Raw genomic sequence first — 12,929 nt, forward strand, 5'->3', positions numbered from 1 at the left:
TATTTAAATATTAAACCTAAGACACAATCCTATGATAAACACCTCTGGTTCTGCGGCATGATTCGGTTTTGAATATAGAGAACAATGCTGTTTAACAGTTACATTATCCATCTCCCTAACATTCTGTTCATGTACAAAAACGAACAGCAAACCGAGCAACATTTTAAACCTTTATTGACACAAATTTAGTAGCATCTTTAGTTGCCTACAATAAATAATTGTATTTCAGGAGTCTTTTTTTTCCTTTACATCACTGGGGCACAAATAGATAGACAGGCAGGACAAACAGTGGACAAACATGGATTGGCTAGAACACACAAACTTATATCCCTTAATGACAACCATTAGGTGACTATGTCACCAGTTCTAAAAACCCACGTTTGTCCTTGATGTTATATAACCTAATTGTATATATCTTTTTGGGGCATAAAATGTTACATTTGTGTTTGACCAAGATTTATCATTTTTCACGAGCATATACAGTATAAGGTAGACAATTAAATATACCCATCTATTATGTGCTTTGTGTGTGTTATTAAAACCAATGAATATCACACCTGATTGTGACTTACTTGTACAGTACTCACAGTGAAATCAGGCACAATGTCTGTCAAAGCCTTGATCTTGACCATAAATCTGCACTGTTGCAATTCTTCTCTAATTAAACTGAATGATTCCCTATGACAATACCTCATGCTTCAAACTGTATGGTGTGCATATACTGCGCTTAAAAGCTGGCGTTCAAGTACATACAAGAACTGCATCATCCATGATCAACAAAAGTGGTCAGTGTCAATGCAACAGCAATAGTCATTCCTGAAGGGTTTTATTACTGTTGGTTTTTTTGCCTTAGTACTACTGTAGGCACGACGAGTGAACACATAGGTCCCTCCAGCTGACAGTCCCACCTTAAGGGCCTGCAATTCTGCTTGACTGGCTTTGGTTCCTGCCAATCAAGCAAATATAAGACGAACGTGCCGTGAGGATATCCTCACCTCAACACCACTCTGGTTTATGTTGAACCCCGAGGGCCAGTGAGAACTGTCATTTCAATCATTTAGCATTACCGCCAATATGGGGGACACGGTCTGGAAGCTTAATTTAAGAAATGAGAAAGAAATGTCTAGATTTCAGCTCCCTGAATAAGAAACTGCATGATTCAGAGGAATTTTAAAGTAGCAATTAGTCGTCAAAAGGCAAATGGTCCATTCACAAAATCCACTCTATTATTGAGTCGAACTGCATGGCTTTAAACGCCTATCCATAACCATCATTTCCAGTGAAAATCAACAGGAAGTCTCGTTGCAACTCTGGTTTTTGAAAAAAGGGAAAAACCAAAAGCCTGTGCAGAATATTTTATAACGCATGCCTGGGCAACAGGGACATTTTATGAAGCAAATATATGAAACGATTAGAAGGCATGGTTTTGAAAACAATTAAGTTGCGAGCTATGACCAAATGATATGGATTTGTACAGTAGCTTTCAACTATGAAATGTGATGGGCTGGGGTCATATAATTTCCTAGAAAATGATATGCAAATGAAAAATGAAGGAATAAAATTCAGGCAGTCGAGGAGTCCTTTTCCAGATGAGCTTAATGCTGAAGAGTATAAACCGGTTTGAACATACTACAATAAAAAAAAATGTTCATGTATGTGTACAACTAACAATTAAGGTTTAGTTAAAGGTTTAGTTAAATATTTCTTAACACATTAAATCAGTAATTACTTTGTAAATACAGATCAAACTGTATAGAAAAACAAAACTTCAAAAGAACTGATGCACCCTGGCCTTGAACACACTGATACCTAAAGCTTTTTTCCCCCCTCCCATTGAACTTCACCTTGATTTCCTTAAAAGAAAGAACAATACTGTTTCAGTCACTCGAGTCTATAAAAGGCTGGGCTTTTGGGCATACGGAGAGGTTGAGGTCAAGGTCATCCAGATGAAGGTCATGCAAATCCTTCCCCCTCTCTATACCACAGCACCAGTGCCAACCCCCCTCCCCCCCTCAGTTTTCAAACCAATCCCCTGAAAGAGAAGAGCCTGTGGATGACGATGTGGGTTCTTGCCATTGTGATACTTTTTGGCTTGGAGTATTCCCTATTCTCAGTCCTCTGCATTTAGTATGATCCATAGCGATCCTGCACAGAAAAAGAAAACACTGTTAGGTTACCGGGTTACCGTTGCCGGGTCTAATCGCGTACGACAGCAGACATACAATCGTAACAAAAAAAAGGACCCGAGCAGCAGTACCTGAATTGTGTTCATCACTCCATTAGCCAGCACGGCCATTTTCCCCGCCACGGTCTTCACCCCCTGCTTGAACTGAGCAATGTCCGGGCCTGACGGAAGCACGCTGTCGAAGCCGGAAGCCCCTGGAGAGGCGATCCAAAAAGCGTTAAAAAGGCGCACTCAGTGCATAAGCTTGGCCACTATACTGGAAACACTACAAGTGGCGACAGTAACTGGCTGTTTTTTTAAAACAGTCATACCACCAGACTCCAGTTTTAGCAGTTACATTTCAGTAGTTACATCCATGTTTCAACACAGTATTGCAAATTGAAATAACATACAGATAATTCATAGCTGAGAAGTACGTAGAACAAGGGGTTGACAGACTAATTGTGCAGCCCAAATGCTATGCAATTCATTGTCTGCGCGTGTTCTTTTTGAATGTGCACATTGATACCTCTAAAGTAAAGCCACAGTAAAGGATAAGAGTACTGCCGGCACTTAACAAGCTCTCAGCTGCACTGACCTGCAGAGCGGTCGCTGCCATCGCCGAAGAGGTCAGCCGAGCTGATGGAGGTGCTGCCAGACATGCCCTCCAGGCGGGTCTTCGCTTCATACTAAAATCACACCTCAGAGTCACAACCTCCACTGGCAGATCCACGGTACTAAAATCATGCCTGTCACCACATCAACATTCACTTCCATGCAGGCTTTGCTCATATTTCTATGCCACACGTAATACCCATTTTTCAGAATTACAGGTTATACTTTCAGTACTGTGTGCAATCATCACAGTGTTTTTTACCATATCTGTCCCCTGCTGAATTCTTCTCCACACTACTTATGAAGTTTCAGCATCTAATACTTATACTATTAACATATTATGAATAAGAATTAGGATTATCAATTTTTCGTATGTTGACTTTGTAAGTGCTGTCTTGAAATAGCGGCTGGTCATCTCGCATACCTCAGCGCTGCTCTCTCTCCCAAAGAACATGTCGGAAGAAATAGCTTTGGCGTTGGCAAACTTCTGCCGCGCCTCACTCGATTCTGCCACCGGGACTGAAGCTTCTGGCTTCCGTCGGCTCGGCAACCTGTCGGTAAGTGGAGATAGCCTCAGCTAAGATTCAAGCACATCTCCGCACAACTGAACACCAACAAACTCCAAATCTGAGCAGACCCACTATTACTCCTCCCTTCAATCACATGAATGTGGAGTTGGTTCTGAGAAAGTTACATATAGAATAAGACTACCATAGGCTCTTTGACACTACCTGTTTTGGCACACTAAACAGGGTCATTTAATCACTAGTATGTACAATTATTTAATGGTAAGACTGGCCACCTATGAACCAGAGGCAAGGGTATACATGGTTATTATACCATAGAGTGCTGGATATAGCAGCCACTGTTTAAGAAACTTGTCCTGAGAATTAATCATATCCATGGCTAGTTAACTTCTGATGAAGCACCAATCAGTGAACACATCAGTCTGCCTCAGCCCTATTTTAATAACTGTTCACAGAACCAGAAATGTAACATGGGGACCCACCGCTCTCCGATTGGCTGGATGCTGGAGATGGTGACCTCGCTCTCCTTGGGCTCCTCTTTCTCCAGGGCCCAGGAGGAGAAGGTGGAGCTGCTGTCAGAGTCCCACCGTGAGCCAAAGCCATCGCTGGATGTGAAGGGGTTGTCCTTGTACCTGTCAGAGAGGGAGAACGATCACTCACACTCACCAAGAAGACCGACCGAGGCTTAAAGCCAACAACTGCCATTTCTAACCACTGTGACTTTAGCCTGAAAGCCTCTGTTTTAATCCAGCTCCAGGTCGAGACCAGTTAATAGGCAACTACACTGAAATAGGCGTATCTTCCATTGCACACCAAGTCCATTGCCCTTGGTAAAGAGCTTCCCCACACAAACTGCTGTATATAGAAAATCATCAACCAGTTTCTCAGCAGTGTTTATTGAGCCTTTGTGTACCCTGCATGCTAAAAATACCATCGCTACAACAGACCTTTATAATAAACAATCCCACCACTAATACGCAGGGACCTTGGGTCCAGGACTGGGCACTGTTTAGCTACCCTTTGTGCGGTTCGTGAACAAGCCAGAGGGGTGCTTACTTTGGAGGCCCGGATGTGAAGCCGGGTTCATCGAACATGTCCAGCTTGGAGCGGGAGGAGGAGGAGGACTTGGCTCCGGTGGGGGTCTCCTGCTCGATCACCTGCATCTCTGACATCACCGAGTGGGACACAGCACTGCAAAGGCACAGAGCGCTCAGATCCAGCACACTCAGCCGAAACTCTCAGCCAATGGGATTAGGGAAAATAAGAGAAATTTGCCATGAAAATGAACGGGAATTTATGGAAATTTACAGGAATTCGTTTTTTCTGTCTGTTTCATTCTCTTTGCCATCAAGTGAAATAAATTGGACCTGGGTTTTCAGACCTTTCTTTCACCCTGAATGGATACAGGGGGCTGCTGCAAAGCTACTGCTATGACTTGCCTCTGGATTCAAACACTGAGGTTAGACCGGACATCACGTTTCTATTAATCAAAATGGCTTTCACCAAGGTTGCAGCCTCACCTCCTGTTTCCGAAGCCCATGCCCAGCCTCTCGGCTTGCTCCCTCTTTTTCCCCTCCAGGGTCTGCAGCTTCTTCTCCTCCATCTTCCTGTCTATCTCCAGCTCCTTGTAGGCCAGCCGCATGGATGCCACACTGCACACGTGCAGAGAAAGAGAGAGGAATGTTAATGACCAAATGAAAGGCAGCTTTCTTAGCTGCATTCTTCAGGTCGTTTAAAAAGAGAATAGGTATGAAGTGTCGAAAAGAGATTCAAAGACACTTCCATTATCAGTTTAAATTGAAATTTGTTGAAACTACACGTTTGTTGAATGTCAGCAAGATAGCTCCAGCAGTTACATTTCAATACCATTGGTTGCAGTCTGACAAGACATGTTAGTATGAAATAACTTACTGAACTTGCTTTAAAAAAAGACATTTTCCACACAATAACGTTACTATTCAGATTAGAATCTCGATTCAAAGCTGTCAAAAATGGCCCCAATGTGGACAATCATTCCAACAAACGACATCCTGTGATGTCAAAACAAACTGTGAAACAATTAATGAAGAATCCTATGTATTAACCATGCATGTATTCTGATGCTACAGATAGCTTTCAAAAGACCCTGCCCCTCGCTTCCCCGGCCCACTCACATGGACTCCTCGGCCTGCTTCTTGGCCTCGGCGGCGTGCTCCTCCCTCAGTTTCTCAGCCACCTGGGCCTGCTTCTCGATCTCTGTGAAACTCTTACTGCTCACCTTCTGAGCCCCCAGGCCCTTCTTGGCACCAAGCTGAGGAGAGAGACATATAAATACACCGAAAAAACAGGTTTTATTCGCTGTGCTTCCCACTGTAAACTATTCCAGTACATCACCAAAAAAAATAAAAATCAGAAAAACTTCACAAGTCCTAGTCTTCTCGTAACTGAGTGTACATTAACATTCCAGCATCTGCAAACCAGCGGGAAACAACAGGTGAATTTGTTCTTTATATTTAAGGTGGCACTGCTCACCAACAACGTGCAAATCAAAACAACCACCATTTAACTGTAACTGCTTTATGGCAGCCGATTCCCACTGCTTGTTTACAATCACTTATCCTGACACCTAGTGGAAACACTGCAAATGGCAGCACAACCTGCACACCGATTCCTACATGAAGAAAAGGGATCCAATAACATACCCCCTTCTTCGCTGTTGTGGGTTTTTTCTTCCCGATGATAGAGGGCTTCACATCTGCAACAAAAACAGTGCACATCAATCCCATAGCCCATTGCTGATAATGCCACAAAGACAAACTGTACTTTTATCCGTTTCACAACACACTCCGGGTTTGCACTTTGAACCCTTCCCCCTCCCCCTCCCCCTCCCCTTCCCCTTCCTTCCCAGCTCATACTGTAGCTCACAGGCTAGTCCCTGAGGTACTTTCACACCCTTTATAAAACGTACCGACAGACATAGCATTTCATGCAACAGCAAAGCAAGATGCCAGAGTGCATGGTGGGAGATACAAGCACTTGCACTGTAGGGGATGGCAAATTATTCAAATGCAGCCGTTCAATCTGGCTGGTCCACTAGGAAATTGCTTTTCGTATTTATTTCAACTATGTTAAATACCAGAATTAAATTTAGTAAGACCACTAAGTCATTATTTCACTCCCCCCCTTTGAAAGCTGTAAATGAATTGCACTTTATTTCATTTCATTTAGCAGTGTTACTGCTGCAAGTTGCTCTGCGGCATTTAACTGCAACAGGTTCAGTACTAAAGAAACTTGATTGCTTAGCCCATTCTACAACTAAGATATACTGCATAATGACAAACGTACACAAGTAGATGGATAATGGGATGGATATTACATTATATTCACTTAGCAGATGCTCTGATATAGAGTTACGATGTTGTATTTGCATTCCGATTTATGAGCAGGAGTGCCCGACATGGCTAACATTTCCAAACCAGCAGGTGCATAATATGCAATATCACTGTACGATGCACCAGTGCAAAATAGCTATGCTAACCATGAACCAAAATACAGATCCTAAATACATACATATTTCACCCATAACAAGACGCAAGAATAAAACAGGATTTATATACGTTATAAATCCATTACATTACAATCACATTGCAGATTCTCTTACTCAGACCTATGTACAGTATGGCCAGTAAATCTAAGCTACATAAAGTTCAATGAGTGGCAGTAGATTATATCACTTCTCACATAAGAGAGAGAGAAGCGTTTGCTGTGGTTTAGTGCCAGCAGTTTAAAATGTGTTGAGCCCTAAAGGTCAGCTCCTTTAATGTGGCTTCTGAGGTAGTATTACCATAGAGTGCCCAAGCTCATACAAGCACTCAACTCTGGCCACTGTAACACATACTCTAGGACTGGAATTACAACCCCTGAGTGATGCGGAGATAACGTGTTAGTTGAGCAGGTGAACCGGTGGAGTTACGGGAGGTATGTATTAGCATACGTGGTGGGAGGAGGGGTTAAGCCAGTACGCTAGCAGTGTCATGTCAACCAAGCAGAACCATGCCTGGGATCCAGCCCGCCGTTAGGCTATCAGCAGCATCACATTCTTAATCACCTTCAGAAGGCTGCGGTTCGCTGGACGACAAACGCATTGAATCTTCTACGTGACAAAATAAACAGCAGTTAGAGTGTACTTCACAGAACATGGACATAGAAGTCTCAACTAGAAGTCTCAACTCACTGCAATCTTGACTGTCAACGGAAATATTCCTGGCTTGAAATTCATGCCGGGTCTTAACTATAGAATAAAATATTGATAACTAATGTCTTTCTTGTCGTAAGGTGGGAGAACTGCGTTATCAGGCCATTTTACGCAGTGCATATACAGCACTGTTCTGTATCATGTACAGAGGCCTACAGCGGCTAATGGGGTTGCAGTCCAAGCTGCTTCTCCCTGAACGAGAAGTACACGACCTCTCTGTCACGGATTCCAAGAAAAAGAAAAGTCAAACATCTGAACGAATTAGCAGTGGAATTCAGTAAATGGGCGATGAAGACAATGATTCACTTCCGGGTTTTAACCAAAAGAGGGTACAGACTCCACTCCACAAATCATGATGGGGGGAACATGGACAGGTGAGGTGTGATGAGTTAATGTCCTGCTAGTTGCTACCTTCCATGCTTCACGTGCTCCACGACGGCGACTCACCCATAACAGCTTTGGGAGATGTGCTCAGACCTTCAATGCTCGGTCCTTCTTCCAGCTCTAGGAACAATTGTTTCAAAAAGACCATTAAAGTCAAAATGCTGGCTGAGAGGGGAGCAGGAAAATTCAGTCAGTTCAATAGACCAAGGTTACATCCACAGGACAAGTCATCATGTGAAGCATTTTCCACACTTGAAGTTCTAGGGTTATCAACTCAAAACAACAACATGTCAGACGATTGATTAGTCAGTGAATTCATCACAATAAAAGGCAACTACGATCAGTGTACCTGGAAATTCAGGAGCCCTTATGGCACATACTGAGATCCCACTTTTAATAGGCCCTACTTTAATAAGTCCCACTGTGCACCCTTTTCAAAGTTTGTGTGAATGAGGAGGAAGACTCACGGGCAGAGGTGCTCTCGCTCACTTTGGGCGTCTCCTCTACCGCAGGGGGGGTATCAGCACCGTTCTGCTCCAATAGGGTGGGGGCAGGCAAGTCCCAGCTGGTCGCAGCCTGCAGGGTACGGGGGGGGGTGAGGATTAGCATCGATGCTCTAAAGCCACAAACACACCATGCTAGCTCTTACGGAACTACACTGACTGCCTTTCCATTCCGAAGGTTCAGCTTGTCTCTTTGGGAGTTCGATCTGGACAGGACCAGCTGACCACACTCCATTAAACTAAAGCAAATCAATGTTTCTGCCGGCAATCATGCTAAATGACCACAGGAGCCAACCCTGAAATTCTCCAAACAAAATGGCTTGTGATATTCGCAAGAAAGAATATCTATCTGATGATTCAAGCACAGCCCAAACCTAAAAGCTAGTATAGCAAAGGTCAGAAGCAAAGTATTTAACTTGGAATTTTCAGATGAGCTACTTTCAAAGAGAAATACCAACACTGAATAGCATAGTCGCGCATGAGAGTGCCAAGTTCTATTCATAACTGGTAGTGCTGTAATGTGCAAGAAATTACTTGCTGATTGTACCTCTGAAGTGTCTTCAGCTTAATTCAATTCCATCACCTCTGCCAAACACATCGTAAATGCGCTACTGAATACCCACCAGAGCTTATGCAAACTGTTTATTAACCTTGAATATTCACTGTCCATCAATGTTAAACAAATTCCCCTTCATTATTTTAGTACAAGGCCAAATAGCACTCTCCTTTCAGTAGGTTAAATAGCATCCCTAATGTGATTCCTCAAAAGATTGCACTTCCTTGCAAAAACAAATTGGGCTAAATTCTTATTTTTTTTATTTTTTTATTTTTAAACTTAAATGTGAACTGGTGAAAAAGCAGTCATCGTAAAATCAAGAGGAGCAATAGGGACTGTGTTCTCCCATTTAAGACAACGAGAGGGAACTTGAGGCATGATTACCTGAATGTGCTCTGCAAAGAAATCGTCTTCTTTCTTTTCATTAGCCACTGTGTGAGTGCTTCCAGGAGAATCAATCCACAGCTGAAACAGAATGTGCTTTCAGTACACTCAAGTTTGGTTTAAAAAGAAATGACTATAATGAGCACCGTGTACTTAGTGGGGACTGAAGGACTAATGAAGGGGGTCTATGCAACATGCAGCTATTCGTAACTGTCAAATGAACATACTATCTTTCCATGCTTCATTTACATAAAGCTAAGATAAGATAAAGTTGTCTAACAGCTTATGACTCAACAGGCCAATGTGTGCTTAGAGTTTGCAAATACAAACTTTCCTTCATGTCAAACACAGACCCTGTTTTTTTTTTTTTTTTAAACTGACAAATGTCTGGGTTTACACAGGATGCCAGAACTAGGGCTCCCCCAAGGAACTTAAAGTACGGATACACACAGGTGTAAAAAGCCATCAACCTAAAACTAACACACCGGCATGTGAAAGACCGACTCCAGCGCCTGTTGTTTACAGGACTTTGCGGCTGTGACTCACATCGGATCCATATTTGGACAGGGCTGCATTCGCTAACTGCCGGATCTTTTCGCGGTACATCTGTGCGGCTCGGCTGTTGTACTTGGCGTTGGTGTCGTTGGTGGTGCACCCATGCTGACGGAAAAAGGCAGCCTTCAAAGGGAAACACAAATGGTGGCTTCAGGACCGAGTGGCCTGCTTAGCATCAGCACAGTGCACCTGCTTTGCAAGCGGGCGCACTGAGGCAAATGCTCGTCAGGCCAAGAGACTGGCAAAGCCACTAATTCACAGGAAATTACATCAGGGCAAGAGACTGGCAAAGCCACTAAACAACAGGGTAGGGCCACTACTCCACAGGAAATTAACAGGACAGCAGAGTGCAGGCTACTAAAATGTTCCCCAAGAATGGGAGACTAAAGGCAGCATCTCCCATATGATTAAACAATATCAGGGCGCTTTCTGCTAAAAATGCATGTGACCCTCGGATTAAACTGTAGTTAAGGAATATTCGTAACTTGAATACAAACATTAGCTTTGTTATCGCTTATGTTCTGTGAAGCACTTTGTTATGCACTCACAGTGCTATTCAAATGAAGTGAATACTTTAATTACTTAACACCAAAGATGTTATATTGGCTCATTTAGGGACATCACCAATCAATTCCCATCCTGGACGTCATGTCAGCTAGCTTACCAACTAATATTTTCTAGCTAGCCAGGTAGGTATCTTAGCTTTTTAAATTTTAATTAATTTGACAGTGGTTGTATATAACTAGCACTGAATAACAATTATTAATTTCCAGACATCAGATTGATGGTTAACATTATTCCCAAATGAATTTAACAAAGTATCTTGACATTGATGCCATTCATTTTCCTAATTATCAGATGAGCATTCTAAATTGTAACTGTATCTGTGATATTTTAGAGTCAGTTCTCATACTAACCGCATTGGCGTTGCCTCCAACCTGCATACATCTCAGCTGAAACCAGTTCCAGTTAGAATCAAGTTCTGTGGATCTGGTGGGGGGAAAACAATGAGTGTATTACATAAAAGCCAGTCAATTATCAGACATCTCGAACACACAAATACAAATCAACCCAATGGATTTATAAATCCCTAAATTAACAATCAACTGTTCAATTTGTAATAAAATCTCTACATCTGGAGGCTCTTGAAAGTAACCATGGCATTCATGCACACTGGAGACACAGCAGAAGGGTCAGCAGGTACCTGATAAAGCTAAGGTGTACTCCTAGAGATCGGTGGATACCAGAGCAGTCGATACACAGGAACACTCCATACGGTATACTGGCCCAGCTTGGGTTCTTAGCAGCACAGTCAAAGCAGGCCTGAAACATGGACATTTCTATGTTTAAAATGAAAAAATTAACCTTTTACAAAGACAAAAGCTGAGTAGGTGACAAAGAATCAGCTTCAGATAAGTCCATGAGCTTTTCCAACAGAGCCAAGCACACCATTGGGGGAAGCCATCCCATTTCCTCCAGTTTACTTTGTCTATTATAAATACCTGGATATGATCATTATTAAAAATAATCCGTGTTCAAAGTAATAAACAAATAGTAAATGTAATATCCAATGAAGAATAACTATTCTGAAGGACAATTCCTATTTTCAAATGGCCATTCTGCAAAAGCGGGAATTGGGCTTGTTGTCAGAAATGAAGTAGAGTAGAACCTCATTCTTAGAGGGAAGATTCAACACTAGATTTTTCTAAGCAGATTCCCTGTTAGGTGACATAGAGGTATTGCAGCGGCAACAGTTGAATGTCATAAGCAAACTTCAAACTGCAAATAATATCTTGGTCACTGGTTAAACCTCATAAATAACCCAGGGCAACGGCACTAGGTAAACATGTATAGTTCTCGGTTAAGACTTAGGTATTTTACCTCTGCAGGTAAAGACCATTTAAATAAACGTGGGCTCTCTTGTATCCAAATCAATCAAACCACCTCTATGGAATTTCAATATAGAAAACAATGTATTACATACAGCTAACTAATGCTGGCGAGGCCATTTGAAAATCTGAAAAAGGCCACTCGAATTCAAAAGAATTAAAGGTTAGTAGTGTTCAAGGAAGCCTGAGAAAGAAAACGACACCCACACAAATTACCCCAGTAAGGAACGCAAGGGTAATCGGGAGTCGTCTATAAGTCTGTAAAACCGAAACCAACTAAATTTAGCATGTGTAAGGAATGAACTCCGAAAAACCCTTGCATAATCTGTTCAACGTTCAATGCAAATGTATTCGAACAGAGTCGTTCCAACATACGCGTTTCGTTACGTGGAAGACTAATGTTTACGAAAAAGGGACCAAGTCAAAAATTATTACATAAGGAATGGTTGCTGCTGGCCAACTTGGAAACCATTTACATGTATTCCATTGAGTTATATAGTTAGCTTACCACGAGGTAATTAGCACAGTTAGTCTGTTTGTTCGGCAAGCGGTCGACGGCCTACCATAGCTAACGTTAGCTGTGCTGGCTACGGCCACAGACGCTTCCCTGTGTACGTTCCAACTAGATAGCATTATCCGGTTACAAATGATCGACATATAAATAGCGATAGTAATATTACTCACATATCAATAATGGTTACATGATATAATGCTTAACTGGTGGATTATGGATAATATAAACGGTCAACTTCCATTTCCTACCATCAGGCTATAAGCACGGCTAAGGCCAAAGCTACATAGAATGTTAGCTATGCCAGCTAGTAAGCTCATTGGCTGGCTTAGTCTAACAGCCGGCTTACAAAATCTAAAAAGCCACAACAACATTGAATACTATAATATTTGATTTCAACACAACGACGAAGAGACTACAAATCACACATTTCAGTTACGATTGTTACCTTATTCGTTGGAATAGACCGTAGTCTTTTAAAAATGGTTAAAATTTCGGTCTTGTTCGGCTCCAACGCCATCTTGCCACCTTCGCATACGTGCAACTAAAACTACGGACAGCAGTATTGGTCAAACAGCACACCTGACGCACCTCCTCTTCCGCAAGA

At 42.3% G+C, this 12,929-nt stretch overlaps 1 protein-coding gene across 2 annotated transcripts; it reads right to left on the reverse strand.

Moving 5' to 3' along the window:
• Nucleotides 1-157: 157 nt before the first annotated feature.
• arfgap2 (ADP-ribosylation factor GTPase activating protein 2) lies at nt 158-12,929 on the reverse strand. Of its 2 annotated transcripts, XM_035419062.1 has the most exons (17): nt 12,771-12,929; nt 11,127-11,245; nt 10,840-10,912; nt 9,914-10,045; nt 9,368-9,448; nt 8,392-8,500; nt 7,988-8,044; nt 7,394-7,438; nt 5,988-6,040; nt 5,460-5,596; nt 4,827-4,958; nt 4,363-4,497; nt 3,789-3,938; nt 3,204-3,330; nt 2,763-2,853; nt 2,258-2,379; nt 158-2,145 (listed from the first exon to the last, which is right to left on the reverse strand). In XM_035419062.1, exons 1-17 carry the CDS (start codon nt 12,840-12,842, stop codon nt 2,125-2,127), a joined length of 1,656 nt encoding a protein of 551 aa, XP_035274953.1. In that variant the 5' UTR covers nt 12,843-12,929; the 3' UTR covers nt 158-2,124. The 2 variants fall into 2 exon arrangements, with proteins under 2 accessions (XP_035274953.1, XP_035274954.1); XM_035419063.1 differs by lacking the exon at nt 7,394-7,438 and having other exon boundaries at nt 12,771-12,926.

Source organism: Anguilla anguilla, chromosome 5 (assembly GCF_013347855.1).
Source record: "Anguilla anguilla isolate fAngAng1 chromosome 5, fAngAng1.pri, whole genome shotgun sequence".
In the NCBI taxonomy this organism is placed as follows: domain Eukaryota; kingdom Metazoa; phylum Chordata; class Actinopteri; order Anguilliformes; family Anguillidae; genus Anguilla; species Anguilla anguilla.

Bases quoted from the DNA above. Each gene is read 5' to 3' on its own strand.
- arfgap2 (XM_035419062.1), bottom strand. From the start codon at position 12,842: ATGGCGTTGGAGCCGAACAAGACCGAAATTTTAACCATTTTTAAAAGA. The intron at 7,439-7,987 runs GTGAGTCGCCGT...TTTGTCACGTAG, and splicing joins ATCTCCCAAAGCTGTTATGG to AAGATTCAATGCGTTTGTCG. The intron at 6,041-7,393 runs GTGATTAAGAAT...TTTTTGTTGCAG, and splicing joins CGAACCGCAGCCTTCTGAAG to ATGTGAAGCCCTCTATCATC.